Source organism: Pomacea canaliculata, linkage group LG2, assembly GCF_003073045.1.
Source record: "Pomacea canaliculata isolate SZHN2017 linkage group LG2, ASM307304v1, whole genome shotgun sequence".
In the NCBI taxonomy this organism is placed as follows: domain Eukaryota; kingdom Metazoa; phylum Mollusca; class Gastropoda; order Architaenioglossa; family Ampullariidae; genus Pomacea; species Pomacea canaliculata.
This window is the reverse complement of record NC_037591.1, coordinates 44,105,243-44,120,881: the sequence shown is the minus strand read 5'-3', so window position 1 is coordinate 44,120,881 and position 15,639 is coordinate 44,105,243. Positions and strand designations below refer to the sequence as shown.

At 44.1% G+C, this 15,639-nt stretch overlaps 1 protein-coding gene across 5 annotated transcripts in view; it reads right to left on the bottom strand.

Annotated features, from left to right (window-relative positions):
- The window catches only part of LOC112558244 (cationic amino acid transporter 2-like), a 41,882-nt gene that overhangs the window by 14,774 nt on the left and 11,469 nt on the right, over positions 1-15,639 (bottom strand). For all 5 annotated transcript variants that reach the window (XM_025228590.1, XM_025228589.1, XM_025228593.1 and 2 more), the window contains exons 5-10: positions 14,694-14,849; positions 12,789-12,928; positions 12,272-12,386; positions 6,923-7,145; positions 6,230-6,369; positions 1,151-1,253 (exon numbers count right to left, since the gene is read on the bottom strand). In XM_025228590.1, the coding sequence (XP_025084375.1) occupies positions 1,151-1,253; positions 6,230-6,369; positions 6,923-7,145; positions 12,272-12,386; positions 12,789-12,928; positions 14,694-14,849 (877 nt within the window). The remainder of the gene's footprint in view (positions 1-1,150; positions 1,254-6,229; positions 6,370-6,922; positions 7,146-12,271; positions 12,387-12,788; positions 12,929-14,693; positions 14,850-15,639) is intronic.

Below are 15,639 nucleotides of genomic sequence, written 5' to 3'. Positions count from 1 at the left end.
AGAATGAACGCGTCATGAGCCGATTGGGTGAGTAGTTGGAGCTTCCTGTCGCCATTTTTTCTGGCTACTGGCTGGCCGGCAGGTGCGCAAGTGTGCGGAGTGCGTGAGAGACAGGCTGAGAGATCTGTATAGGCGTGTGTGTCGGGGGGAAGATGTATGTGCTGTATCTGTATTGTGGGGGATTTTATTTGTGTCGTAATGTTATGTGCTTAGCGACTCAGTCTGTATTAGGGAGCTCTCTTTGTGTACGCTCAACCACCGGATCACTCGATCAAGCTGAGTGAGAAGCCATCACAGCCGAAAGACTAACGGACTACCGTCAGTCAGCACACTGAGGACGGGGTGCAGTTAACCACCTGTGAGAGTTAGCCTGAAGTGTTAGCGGACTGTGTGTCGAGCCCCGAGACTCGAGTCGTAACGACGGACTGTGTCCTTGGAAACATTAGGGGGCTGGACACCGTTACTCACCCTCGGCAGTGAGCGGCGAGCGTCTCGGACAATGACCTGAGAGGGGGGATACCTTGTGAACTGCAGCAAAAGCTGTGCACCACGTCAGACCACGCGAGTACCATGACCTAGGGGGCGTGTCTAGACGTGTGGATGGATATCTGCTGTTTCTTTTGTTTTGTTTTGGGCGTGTGTTATGGTAGTGCTCTCCCCTATTTATTTCGGTTGGCCACCTGTATAATGTTTTTTTTTTCGTTTCCCCCATACTGTCATTTTGTTTTCTTTTGAGCTGGGGGTCGCATTACACGACCGCCAATAAATTTTTGTTTTGTGTTGTCACTTCGTGTGCGCGTTTTGTGTCCACGGAGGAGTGATTGGCTTCGTTGCTCCCGTCGGGCGCGCGGAGGTTTGTCTGTGCGATTGCGAGTGTGCATGTGGGAGAGTGAGTCCCGCAACACGTACCCAATCGCGCTACGCGACAGTCTTAAAGAGGAGGTTTTACTGCATATAGTCATTCTTGTTAAAGAGATTTCAGTTGAAAACTACTGTTTTTTATATATATATTGTGCAATTCACAGTCATTGAAATTATGTAGTTCTAGTCTTATTAGATAAGCTTTCCACCCTTCACACAAGCTTAAGACAGACAGACAGACAGACTGACAGGACAAGCAGAGAGGAAATAAACCACAAAGATTTCCGACCTAAGGATCAGCACACATACTGCAACCAGAGTATATGCCAGCAGGGTTCCTATAGACATCATGTCTACCAGCTCATCTAGATCAAAGATGGTGGCCATAAAACCTGTAAGACAGAGAGTGTTTCAAACAGCCTGATAAACGAAACATGCTATCAAACCTGTAAAATTAAATGTGTTGCATGCAGTCAGACAGGTTAAATATGGTGATCATCACACTGGTAAGAAAGGAAGTGTTGTGAGTAATTAGTGGGTGACAGGTTGACCATCAAAACATTAACATTCAGTATCAAAGAAATTACATTGGAATGGCTAGCAGACACAGAGGTCGGACATGGGACTGTTACATTACATGGCTTGCATTGAGGGCTAAGACTCGGTTATTAGATGGCCCAAATTGGTCTAATGCTGAGTTTTTCATTTAGATGGCCCACATTGAGGTATAACACTGGGCTGTTCCAGGTCACAATAAAGTCTAATATTTGGCTACGATAGAAGCTTCATATATGATAATTATTGTGTAACAATGACATCTAATATCGTACTGTTTAACTAAGTACTGTTTCTATGTTTCTAACCTGGCCATGTGTTGACCATGATGACATGTCACAGAATGTCTTCAATGACAAAGTGTCTGTCCTTCCCTAATTGTAGACCCCAGAGACTGTCGCTGGCCATCAGTTTTTACAGTCTACTAGAGCAGTGGTTCTCAAAGTGTGGTTCGCACGCATGTCAGGTGGTTCGCGGCTGGCAGTCATCATTTGTCAGCAAAAGATGTGTAAATCGCCAGAGGCACTAATTAGTCCAGTGTTGATGTCACACCAGTGTTAACTGTCTCCATGTCGACATGACACGCTGGCTGACAGTCATCAATGTCAGAGACACTAATTAGTCCAGTGTTGATGTCACACCAGTGTTAACTGTCTCCATGTCGACATGACACGCTGGATGACAGTCATCAATGTCAGAGACACTAATTAGTCCAGTGTTGATGTCACACCAGTGTTAATTGTCTCCATGTCCAGCTGCTCGTTGGCATGACACACTGGCTGAACCACTAAGTCTTGACGTCACAGCCTGAGCATTGCGTCATTCAACCGCGTCATCCATTACCCTTAGTAACGCAGTGCACGTCATTATGTGTAATTTGTAAGTGGACTTTACAAAGTGTGTAATGTGTTGTCAGCTGATTACTGCAACACTATCACACAAGTACACTTAGTTTTGACTTGTAATGAAACACATGCCGCCATTTACCTGTGAACTTGACGGTACAGAGTGCTTTGAGACCTCGGTGAGTGTAGTGAGTTGTGGTAGGTCTTGTGTGTGTGTGTGTGTGTGTGTGTGTGTGTGTGTGTGTGTGTGTGTGTGTTGTGTGTGTGTGTGTGTGTGTGTGTTGTGTGTGTGTGTGTGTGTGTGTGTGTGTGTTTTGTGTGGTGTATGTTGTGTGTGTGTGTGTTTGTGTGGTGTATGTTGTGTGTGTGTGTGTTTTGTGTGGTGTATGTTGTGTGTGTGTGTTTTGTGTGTATGTGCTGTGTTGTGTGTGTTGTGTGTGTGGTGTGTGCGTGTGTGTGTGTGTGCTGTGGTTGTGTGTGTGTGCTGTGTTGTGTGTGTGGTGTGTGTGTGTGTTTTGTGTGGTGTATGTTGTGTGTGTGTGTGTGTTTTGTGTGGTGTATGTTGTGTGCAGTGTGTGTGTATGTGTGTGTTGTATGTTGTGTGATGTTTGTGTTATATGTAGGAGGTCTCTAAAGAAGTCGTACCTTGCCTGAGGGGCTATTTTATTGCGATCATTATAAGCATTAGTTGTAAGAGCTTTCACTTTCTGCCAGAATGTTCTAGTATTAGGGTCATTATTTTCTTGAGGTCTAGATATTTTTGTAAGTCAAATTGGGTATTGCTCTTCCTAAATGTTCTTAACAGCTTGAGTTTCACTTTTTTGGTACGTGCACATTCTGCATCCCACCATTGTGGCTGGGTCCGATGTTTTTGTGCAGTGTGCTTTGATTTCATGTGGGAAGCTGCTTTCTGAAGAAAATCTACAAAACAGGAGGACCCGTCTTCAACACTTTTATCAAGAGAGATTAAAACGTTGAAAGTTCTATCTCTGCTTTTGTTTTCAGATATTCAGTGTATTGTGCTTCATGTTGGTCTTACCATATATATCTAACCTCATCTTCTAAGTGAATTGTGGTATTTATTGTATCACTACCTTGGGTATCTGAATCTTTTAACAATGTAATAGCAATAGGGAAATGGTCTGACTCATCCTTATTGTCCACATGCATTTCTTAGATCAGGTCAAATATGGAGCCAGAGCAGGTGAAATAATCCGCAACACTTTTGCCCCTGTTATCTACACATGTAATTTCTCCTTTTTCATCCCCAGTTGATCTACCGTTAACAATAAAAATATCAAATTCTTTGCAGAGCTTTATAAGTTCCTGACCAAATTTATTTATGCTAGGATCTTCGGATGAGCGTGGAGGAGGTGTTACAGATGTCTCAAACAGAATTTAAAAGTCTTTTAGGGGTGTACATGTCTATTGCTATCATCATAGTCAGCATCACTCAGTTCAGCCGTGCGGGCATTAAAATCACTACACAGTAAACATGGTAAGTACGGATGTTCACTAGCTAATTGATTCATATGTTGACCTAAATTTTCTATTCCTTTTACTGTTGTCAACCCCATAAATTACTGATCTTTCTGGTGCTACATATACACAGGCAACAATAATATCCTCCCAGCTGTTCAAAACAGACTTACCTATTTTAAGAAAAATAAAATCCTCTGCCAGCTTAAGGAGTGTGATATCCGAGGACACAGTTTTATAAATACAAACAGCTACACCACCCTTGAGTCTCTGTTTGCGTGAAGATAGGTATACAACATAGTCCGAGAAGGCATCTTCTATCTCACTCAGCTGACATGACCAGGTCTCCAGTAAAGCAAAAATCTTAAACTTTCCACAGAACTCTCTGAAGGATGGTATTTTAGTCCTTGAACATTCCACGACATTATCATCATGTTTGAAGCACAGACAGCAGGGGAAGTTAATGTTTTCTCTAGGCCAGTGAGGTTGGGGCCAGGGCCACATCCCTAGCTCCGGTCCGTTTCTTGTCTCTGTGTACCTCTCGTGTGTCCAGACCGAGTGGTGATCGGAGACCGCTGGAACATGTCTGTGACTAGTGGCTGGGACCTGTTGCTAGAGACCTCCTGTAGTACTGTTGGTAGAGTGGTCTCTGTCGCGACTACCTCCTGTAGTACTGTTGGTAGAGTGGTCTCTGTTACGGCTACCTCCTGTAGTAGTGTTACCTCTGCGTTGAGTAGAGTCTGAATCAGATGAACCTCTTTCGATGCTTCGATCTCTCGTTGCACGTGGTTGTCTCCTGTCTGTTGGAGAGGGGAGACTCCTGGCTGTCTCTCTTGACTTATTTCTATCTGAGAGATGTGGGGACAGTGGTGGTAAGTCTCTGGTCACTTCTCCACGAATTTCATTACTGTCCGTCGTTCTTCAATGTGAAGTTTTCCATTTTTATAATACCCAAATTTTCCTTCATTCTTAACTTGGTCTAGTTCTGCTCTCTGTCTTTTCGTTAGGACGGCAGCGACTTTAATGATGGGGCGGAGATATTTACCCCCTTCCTACGCCCACTCTGTGTGCCCGCTCAATATTACCTGTTGTCCAGTCTTTTGTTTTCGAGTGATCGTTTAGGATTTCCACAATCTTTCGTGCACACTCCTTGTAGTCCTCTTTACCCGAATGTCTGACACCTATAAATTTCACAATGTTTTATCTGGAAAAATTCTCTAAACTCTAAAGAATCTCGACACAACACACTCTCGCTCTTCCTAGAAACTGAGCTCCCACCTCTGCGCTGTCTCCTCACGTTCTGCCCCTCGCCTCTTCACCCTCCACTCCCCCCAAACACACCTGCGCACCTGCATCCTGTCGCTAGTCGACCCCACTCCCGCTCTCCCTCTGTCACGGGGTTGTCACCCGCCCAGTGATTAACCCCCATCGCCAGACTGTACCTTCCCTGCGCACGTGCATGCGCGCGCCATCCTCCATCTTACCTAACTGCGATGTCCCACACTACCATATTTCTTTGCAGCTGGATCCCATCCGCTGGCATGTTCCACAGAGTGAGAGAGAGGAAGAGTGACAATGATACTGAATATTCTTTATTAGACGTAGCTCGCGCCTCTACTGATACAGGTGTAAAATTATATTAACACTCGAAGCACTTCAAACCTTGTAGTATTCCGCACAATAACATGCACCGTATATGTTTGCAACCTGTTGGGCTTTCGAAAGCATCGGGGATCCTTGGAGAATCCTTGGAGAAACTAAAGGTGAGAATGTGAGGCAGTTCACAAGCACGAATCACTGTCACAGGTAAACTTCATGTTCCGGCTCTTACAACAGAACTCCAGGACTTCATCAACGTAGGTCCGTTGTAGAAACATGCAGCGAATTTCTCACATACCTATCATATCTCTTGTCCTCAACAACAAACAATTCACCATCATATATCGCTCAAATGTTATAAAACATTATTTGGTCATATGGACAATTGCGAAAACATGTCCAGCCGCCATCTTGAACATCGCTCACCCCCAGAGTATGATTGTGTAAGATAGTGTGTGGTAGTGTGTGGTGTATGTTTGTTATGTGTGTGGTGTGTGTTGTGTGTGTGTGTGTGTGTGTGTGTGTGTGTGTGTGTGTGTGTGTGTGTGTGTATGTGTGTTGTGTGTGTGTTGTGTGTGTTTGTGTGTAATATGTCGTGCGTATGCAAGGTAAGTGTACGTTGGTAGTATTACAGTGGGCCACCGTACTGCTTACTTAAGTAAAGAGGTCCGCGGTGCCAACTACTCTGAGAACCACTGCTGTAGAGTCATGCAGTCACTAGTCACACCCCATTACTAAACAAACAAAGGAACCAAAGACAGTACCAAAATAGTAATCAGCCACCCAAGCAAAGTCATGTTTAGAGACATGCAGTGACCGATGTGTTACTGAAGTGTTTTAATGCTGTATTATAAACTGCCCTTACTTATAAAAAGTGTGACATAGCTTACCTGCAAACACTCCAGAGATGGCAGTACCAATTATCGGAGTCTTAAAGCGCGGGCTGACTTTAGCCATAAACCGGAAGATGACGCCGTCAGTTCCCATGGCATACAGTACACGAGGCAGTGGAAACATAGCGCCCAGCAAACTGTCACAACAATTGTCATTTCAAATTAATGCCACGCCACATGTGCAAGTGGGTGCATACATAATAACAATGTAAATGATGCAAAATAAACCTGTAAAACAGGATGCAGACAGCATATAGATAACCAGGTATATGATGCAACCTGTAAACACATTGCAAACTTCAACATCTTATCACTGTCCATCCTGCACTAGATTCTCTCAGCCAACTTCAGATCTTGTCATAGCATACACAGCCCCAAAGTTGAGCCCCATACAGCGCTGAAAAGGTAGAGAATGTAACCCACTCACTACCTTCTCCTTTGCAAACAAATCAGGTCTGCATTTCTGCTGGGTGGTTAGAGAGCAAACTGCTGTAAAGAACAAACTTACAAGGCCGCCAAGGTTCCTGCCGACATCGCTCTGTGGATCCACAAGGGGCACAAACCACCACACCATTACAAGGTAAGTTGCACCAACTGGTGGCAGCTTGGAAAACATACTCTGAGATTTCTTGCGCAACTGGCATAACCATGTAAAGGATATGTGTGGGATACAATATAGGAAACTCTTACCTTGTTGACAATCCACACAAAGCACCAACAGCTATAATGTAACGTGCAACCCCCCATCCTTCACGTTCAAAAATGAAAGGAAGAGGCGCATTGGCATCAACCAGGTAGTAAGGACACATGAGTGTTACAATGGCGGAGATACCACAGTAGGCGAAGCTAATCACAAGCAGTGCCACGACAATGCCAATAGGAATGGATTTTTGTGGATTTTTGGTTTCTTCTCCTGTCCAAGAAAAATATAACTTATAATGAAGTAAATTGCTAAAATGAACCTTTCTTACATAAAGATTATTTGTCTGAGAAGATAACCTAGCATATTGAGCTACAGTTGGAAGAACAACACATTTAAAGAAAATGTTGCATATAATAATAATTTAATGCAAATAAAACCACTTTTTATCTCTAAAGTTTACTTAGTACAAATACTAAATCAGCAAAACGGATATAGGTCGTATAATCTCTGGTGTGAATATCTTATCCAAATCCTACTAACCCTCCATGGATAGCCAGGCTCCAGCTTGGGGTCAGCAGGAAGTGCGCTACCAGAGCCAAAGCAGAAATTAACCTGAGAGAGGGAACATCCCACGGAACGTGGAACATACGCACGTTACACCAGTACGGAAAAGTACAATTCACCCATGAGCTAAAGCGGTACGGGTGGGACATTGTGTGACTAGCGGAGGTCAGGACATCCTCGATGTACTCGGTGACTGGAAGACCAAGGTCAGTCCAGACGCCAACCAGCAGTGGGCAGGAACGGTGGGCATAGAATTTGCGCAGAGCCAAAGACTCGCCTTAGTTAACACATAACCCCACAAGAAATCAAGGACAACCACGTGGTACTCAGACTGGTCCATAATAGAACATATCCTGCTGCTGAGACGCTTCAAATCCAGCATCAACAAGGCCAAGACAAGGGTGTACCCAGGCGCTGACACAGCGACCATGACTTTGTTTTAACAAACCTGAAACTGAAGCTGCAAGCCAAGCGACTCTCAAACACACACACACACCCCGAATTCGAAAAATGTGGAGAATGTGCAAGATCCTAACGTAGACTTCAAGGCCACAGTTAGACTGGCTGGTTGTGTTTTATGCCATGCCAGCAACTAAGAATATAGCACAGCGACATAAAGTAATCTTGCCTTAAAATGTTGAGGGGCAAATCCCGCAAGTGATATAACCAAAAAATCTTAACCAAAAAAGCCAGCACAAGAAGCAAGAATAAAGTAAAAGAGTGGGTAAAGTGTAAAAAAGAGTGTTGTGGTCCGAAACGCCACCAACAAATCAAAACTCAAAACCACAAACCATCAGGACATAAAAAGCTTAAATCTTATGATAGAGCCTATCCTTAAAAAATGTAAAAATTATGATTGGAGGCACACTCTTCCCACACAAAGACATCCACAAGGCAACATGGACATCACCAGATGGGATCACAAAGAACCAGATAGACCATGTCATCATCAACCGAAGATGGAGGAGCTCACTTCAAGATGTCAGAGCCTACAGAGGAGCAGACACTGCCAGTGACCACACTCTTGTGATAGCCACAGTTTCCCTGAAGCAGAGTGGACTCCGGCAAAACTGAAAGATCCAGCCACCGAAAGGGCCTTAGCTATGGAAGTAAAGAACAGGTTCCAGGCACAAGGTGACCACAAGAGATGACCTTAAAGGACTTCAATCGAGTCTTACAGGTAACAGGAGAGAAAATACTGAGCTTCCAACGGAAAAAGAAAGAACAGTGGTTCAGAGAAGAGACATGGAAGAAGATAGAAGAGAGAAAGTCAGCCAAACAAAAAAATCAACAGCACCAGATCTGAACGCCTGAAGGAACAACACAGACAAAGATATACAAAACTAAACAAAGAGGTAAAGAGGATGACAAAAACCGACAAAAGAGACTACACAGAGAAACTGCAGAGGGTTAGGGTTAGGGTTAGGAATACGCGGGACCTGGGGCCGATAATCCGCGCGGGGCCGGGGTAATGGAGTACGTGTATTAACATCCCTATTGATATGATGCCGGAAGCACTGATTTATATACAGTTAGATAGGCGAATTTTACCTTGAAGAAGTCTGATTTTAAAGATCCCCTTTCAGCATTTTTCCATTTAACACAGAATATATTTTAAGTTGACAAAATCATAAAGATGACCTCGGGGCTGAAGCGCGGGGTTCCTTCGAGAGCGTGGTCTGGGGCGGCCGCCCCATTTGCCACCCCCAAACGCCACCTCTGAGAAACTGGCAGATGAAACAGAAAAAGCAGCAAGGAAAAATGACCGAAGACACTGTACAAGATAAACAAACAGCTAAACAACGGGTTTAAGAACAGTGATGTGCCAGTGAAAGACGTGAGTGGTAATGTTGTCGAGGGAGAGGCAGGAAACTACAGCGCTGGAGGGAACATTTTGAGTCAGTTCTTAGCAGACCAGGTCCCCCTCAGCTTGCAGACATCCAGCCAGCAGCTATAGACCTTGACATCTGCACAGACCCTCCAAGCCTGGAAGAAGTGACAGCAGCAGTCAAGACAATGAAGAGCGGCAAAGCACCAGGGGCAGATGGAATAACAGCAGAGATGTTGAAAGCAGATATAAATGTGACAGCTCCCAAGCTGACTGAAATCTTCAGGCAGGTTTGGGAATCAAGGCAGTTCCCTGATGCGTGGAAGACAGGGCTCATCTTCAAGTTACCCAAGAAAGGAAATCTTGGAGACTGCAATAATTGGAAGGGCATAACACTTCTTTCTCTCACCAGCAAGGTCTTTAGCAAGATTGTTCTGTCAAGACTGACAGCAGCCCATGAGAAAGACCTCCGACCACAGCAAGCAGGATTTCGCCCTTGGCGATCCTGCTCTGAACACACCTTCATTCTGAGACAAAGTTTGGAGCAGACCAACGAATGGAACACACCACTATACATCAATTTCATCGACCTGGAGAAGGCTTTTGACAGCATCCACCGCTAGTGCTTGTGGAAGATCCTGAGGCATTACTGAGTCCCTGCAAAATTTGTTCAGGTCGTTGCAATGCTGTACAGCGATTTCAAAGCCCAGGTTGTCTGTGACACGGAGCTCACAGACCCCTTCAACGTCAGTACCGGGGTGAAGCAGGGCTGCATTCTGTCGCCATTCCTCTTCATCCTGACCATGGACTGGATCATGAAGACTTCCACCGACAGTGAGAGGAGAAGGATCACATGAACCATGACTATGACAGCAACAACAACGCTGGAAGACTTGGACTTTGCTGATGACATTGCCCTGCTGTCACACCGCCACCAAGACATGCAGGAAAAAACAAATGCCTTCTCAGAGTCAGCTGGAAACCTTGGCTTGAAGGTCAGCACAAAGAAAACTAACAATATGAGAGTGTACGCCACAGTCCAAGACAGCATCAAACTAAATGGAGAAGAGATTGATTGACAGTTTCACCTATCTTGGGTCCAAAATGTCAAACACCGGGGATGCGGAGGTGGAGATTCGAGCCCGACTGGCGAAAGCCAGCCACGCCTTCGCCTCACTCATGAGCACATGGAAGGCAAAAAACATCAGTCAGAAGATCAAGCTGAGAATCTTCAAGTCAACTGTGATCAGCACCCTCCTTTACGGATGAGAATCATGGAAGATGACCAAAACCATCAGTAACAAGCTTGACGTCTTCCAAAACAGATGCCTCAGGCGCATACTTAGCATCTTGTGGCCAAACACCATCACCATCACCAACGAAGAACTCCACTGAAGAGCTGAAACCGAGTCCATCACCACGCAGCTTCAACGAAGGCGTTGGCGATGGATTGGACATGTGCTCCGCCAGCAGACAGCAGACCTTTCCAGAGTCGCCCTACGATGGACTCCAGACGGCCGAAGAAAACGAGGCCGCCCAAAGGAAACTTGGAGAAGAACAGTGGAAAGGGAGATGAAAGGAAAGGGCTGGACATGGGGTCACCTAGAGACATGGGGTCACCTACAGCGGGTTTCAGCCGATCGACATCGATGGCGGACTCTGGTTGAGGCCTTATGTGCAACTTGATGAAAAATAGATAGATGGAGATGAAACAGAATCCAGGATAGTCAGAGAGAAGTTACTGATAGCACTGAAGAAAGATGAGGTCACTGTTGTCGCCTTTTCTTAAGGCTGCGAGATCAAGACCAATCTCTGGAACAAGAAGAATCCAAGGAGGAGCTCGTAGTAGAGGGAGAGGCTGTACCTGCTGTACATCTACTCCGGCAGCTTATAGGTGAGGTGCGACACGGGATGATAAAGGTTCTCGCTCCTTGATAAGAATGACATACAGGGCAGCCGTGTCATTTTCTTCGGAATTGTTGTCGAAGTAACTTCAGATAGAACACCTGTAAAAACCGGCATAGAGCTAGAACAGAAGCAGGCCACAGAGAAAAGAGATACATGAAAAGAAAGGCATTGTAGAAAAAGAAGACAGGAGAAAGACCAGTGTAGACAGAAGATAGCAAAGATAGAACTGTAGGGTGACTAGGAAAGGTTTGCTAGAGAAAGAGGATAGATGAAAGGACCAGTAAGAAAGAAAATAAAATAACATAAGAGAAAGGAGTGGGCCGGCACAAGAAGCTCGGCCCATGGGGGCATGTGCTAAAATGGATCGGGGGTTGCATAGTCACTGAAAAAGGCATAGGCTGTGTTGCGTGGTGGTGTTTAAACTTGGGTTCAGGTTTGTAAGCCACACATACAGCCCACCACCTCCGACTTCAGCACTCATGGACCACTCTTTGTCTGGTCTCTACCCTTCGACCTGTCCGACTTGGGTGACCCTGCTAGGAGCTGATGCTCTTTTCTGTTGCGGCCATAGCTCTTAGGTCCATCGAGACACGCAAGCCCCCGACCGCGGCAAGGTGGTGATCCAGCTCCGTGGACGCTGGGGGGTGGTACGCGACAATATATTTTCCTTTTAATATTCTCGGAACATTTGGTGAAGAGAGCAGCAAGACAGTGAGTGTGAGTGTGTGACATGTATGACTTGCCACAGCCACAACCATTAACCAGTGTTACAGTAAAAGGATTTGGAACCCATGAGAGTCTTGTGCTTGTTATTGCGGTGAGATTGGGAAAGCAACCCCCCATCTGTTACATACACACCTATGAGCTCTTTACCTCTTATATATTAAAATAGAGCAGCTTTCAGGATCATAGTATCCGAACCTACATTTGTTCCCACCTTTTCTTCAGTTAAAACATAAATAAAACATCGTACAGCCTTTACCGGATTTGTCCTAACATGCTATGTAAATGCAGATCAGTTGCCCATCAAAAATGCTATTTTTCCTCCCTTATATCAATGTAATTAAAGCAGGCACAAGTACAAATTAGCTCTCACCTGTTGTAGCTATGCAGTCAAAGCCTACATATGCATAAAAGCAGGTTGCTGCCCCGGACATCATGCCAGAAAAGCCAAAGGGCAAGAATCCACCACTTCCAGCTTGAGGTGGGACCTGAACAGATAATAATAGTGCCTTACTCAGAGAATCTAGACAGCTTAAAAGGACTTTAATCTTGTGCCATTACGTAGACAAATCACAATGTTTTGAAAGGGAAAAATTTTTTTTTTACATATGCTAGATAATTTTTGTTGATAATCAACACACACCAATACATGTATTTTGATATTCTTTTTCCAATACATGTATTGATAGCAATGGAGAAAACAATACTGGGTTTGCATCATTATCTCTGGTAAGTTTGGTTAAAGGAGAGGAATATATGGCTGGTTTTGTAATACATAATATGTAGCTCCATAACTCAAGGTAAAAAAATGTGTATTTTACTAGTAAACTGAAGAAAATTTTGGAAATATAAGTGACACATATCTTCATTTCAAGCGCCAATCAACTTACTTCATCGTGTGATAAATTCCAGTTTTGAATCTTTGCCTTGAACAAGCCACATATGATGACATATGCAATGACAAAGAGGTTGATGCAAGTAAAGATGTTGTTAAAGCGCGTGGACTCCTTCACTCCAATTGCTAGCAGAGCTGTTATTAAAGAATCACATATAACTCATTTCACACTGACATTGCACAACAGTCTGAAATACATTTTGCGTGTTTGTTTGCGTGTTTGGACATGCATGTGTGTACTCAAGGTGGGCATTAAAAGTATGAAATATGTTCATTCCCGCTATGGTATGTTCTACTACAAAAAATAGTGATTACCTCAAAGTTTCTGGTAGAAGTATATGTTTGACTAATTTTAGACTGATGAACCAGATAAAAACCGGCACAACTTATATTTTAGTGTATATTTATTTACAAGGGTTAAAGTGGAGAATTGTTTTACAAACACCAGTGGGCTTTCAATTGTGATGCTCTTGGTAATGTAGCCGGACCGATCCGCGCTTCCTCGCTCAGGCTCACACTGCGGCCCTCTAGTGTCAAGTCAGTCTGTTCCTCGCTAGTACTTAGTATGCAGGACAGAAGATGCAATTTTCTGCTAAAATGTTAGCTCTCGTTCAGGTCACTTGAGAGGTCTGTGGTGTTTCACTTCGAGATGAACGTAGGAAATAATCCTTTAAGTTTGTGCGAAGGTCAAAGCGAAGAGAACCGGTGTGACCCTGTGTACCCGTTACAGTTACACGAGGGAAGAGTGTGACTAGATCAGCCACTCACCATCTCATCATCTCATCTCGCTCAGAGCATGCCTCGGGCGTGCGAAGTAACAGCCACATCTACGGGTCATCATCTCATCATCTTATCAGCTCATCATCTCGCTCAGAGCGTGCAGCGGGCGTGCGAAGTAACAGCCACATCTACGGGTCATCATCTCATCATCGCTCAGAGCATGCCTCGGGCGTGCGAAGTAACAGCCACATCTACGGGTCATCATCTCATCAGCTCGCTCACATGGGTCTACGGGTGTTTCAGGTCACGCCTCGTCTCACATTCCGGTCACCTCACTTATCTCTGCTGTGTCAAAACTACTGACGACTCAACTCTCTTTCGTGCTGGTGATGCACGTTTGCCTCATTCCCATAGATTTATTTACATTATTTACACATAATACAGATACTATTTCTATTCCAACCCACCTACCTAAACTACTAAAACCTAGCACCTAACCCCCTGGGGTGGGGGATGAGGGGAGAATGGGTGACATGAGCAGCTTTCCAGTGGGACCAAAGCACCTTTGCGGCAAAATGGCACTTCTCTCGTACTCAGGGCTAAGACTTTACTGCTCTGCCAAGCAGGACAGTATACTAAACAATCGAAATTCTTGTGGCAGGCTGAAAAGGTTACAGAAATATGGTCCATTAGAAAGGAGAGCACAGACCCTCTCATTTTCCATTTCCTGACAGCACTGATCCGCTCTCTGTTTTCCTCCTTTAAGAGTTTCCTGACAGATGAGAAACCTTAACAAGTGGGGTGCACAAAGGATGTCTTACAGTTCAAGCTTGAACAAGTCTTGAGTCCAAAACCTTCTGTTCCAAAGTTGAATGCACTAATCATATGGCTTCCTATCTAGCTATAACTTAGTTGTCAGAAATTATTAATGACTATATAATTCTTTTGTCCACAATGCCTAATGGACTGATTGTAACTTATTATGTGGTATATGAAAGCAAAGATTACCTAGTTAATTGGTAAGACAAATGAATAATTAGAAAATAACTCATAGCTTATTTGATTCTGTTTTCAGTCACTGAGGCCTAATAATTAGTCTGATTACACTATCTTTAAACAAATACTTCTTGCCACTATATCAGTGAAAGTATATCACACTTTTTCAGAAATGCCTTATTACCTGTTAGAAGAAGTGTAATGGCAAAAGAGAACAAGTCTGGGTAGCTTGAAAAACCAGTCAGATGAATGGGCATATGTTTCTTGAAAAAGTCTTGTATTTGGTTGTCAATCAGGGAATCGAAGTAGGCACTCCAGGCTCGTGCGACACTAGCTGTGCCTAAAGGGTAGAGAGGAAATAGGAAATATTAGATCAAAGGGTCACAAGCATTTTCTTATGATGCCTATATCTCACAAAGGGGGAGCGGATAGCCAAGTGGTGACAGCACTAGCTTCCAAAGTCCTACCCCCCTCCATTTTCCCTCCACACACACCTTTCCCCAGTTTATTCAGCTGTTGAATAAGCAGGAGAAGAAAATGCAAAATGGGAAAAATATCATCTTTCTTCTTCTTTGACACTCTCATGAGAACTCCAGAATATGCTATAGGAGAGGAAATTGCAAGAAAAGAAAGATCATCTCTCTATGTTGACACTCTAATAGGAAATACAGAATAGGTAGAACAAAAAGCAAGAAGGGAAAGGAGAATACTTCTTCCACACACTCAAGGGAAATCCAGAAGCTTTCACATAGTCTGTAGTATTCCAAAGATCTTTTTCTCATCAGTATGTCAGTCGACCATGAATGCTTTTAGGTTAAGGTGGGTTGGACAGACCTGAAGAGGCTGGCCACTGTCACTGGCGCCATGCTGCATGTTATTCAGGTATTCACTCTGTCATGCAGGACTAAAGCTATTACTTACTGGGAGGACCATTTTCAGTCTCTAAAAGTACTTCTTTTACATGGTAAAGAAACTAATATTCCCTCCAAACTGAAAAATGTTTGGCAATGGACCACCAATTCATTCCTAAAACAAACAACAGAAGACAAAAAAGAGGAATCCGTTGGACACTTAGATCTGTACTGGATGACTTATATTAAGCTGATGAAATGATTGCATTATCCAGCCAA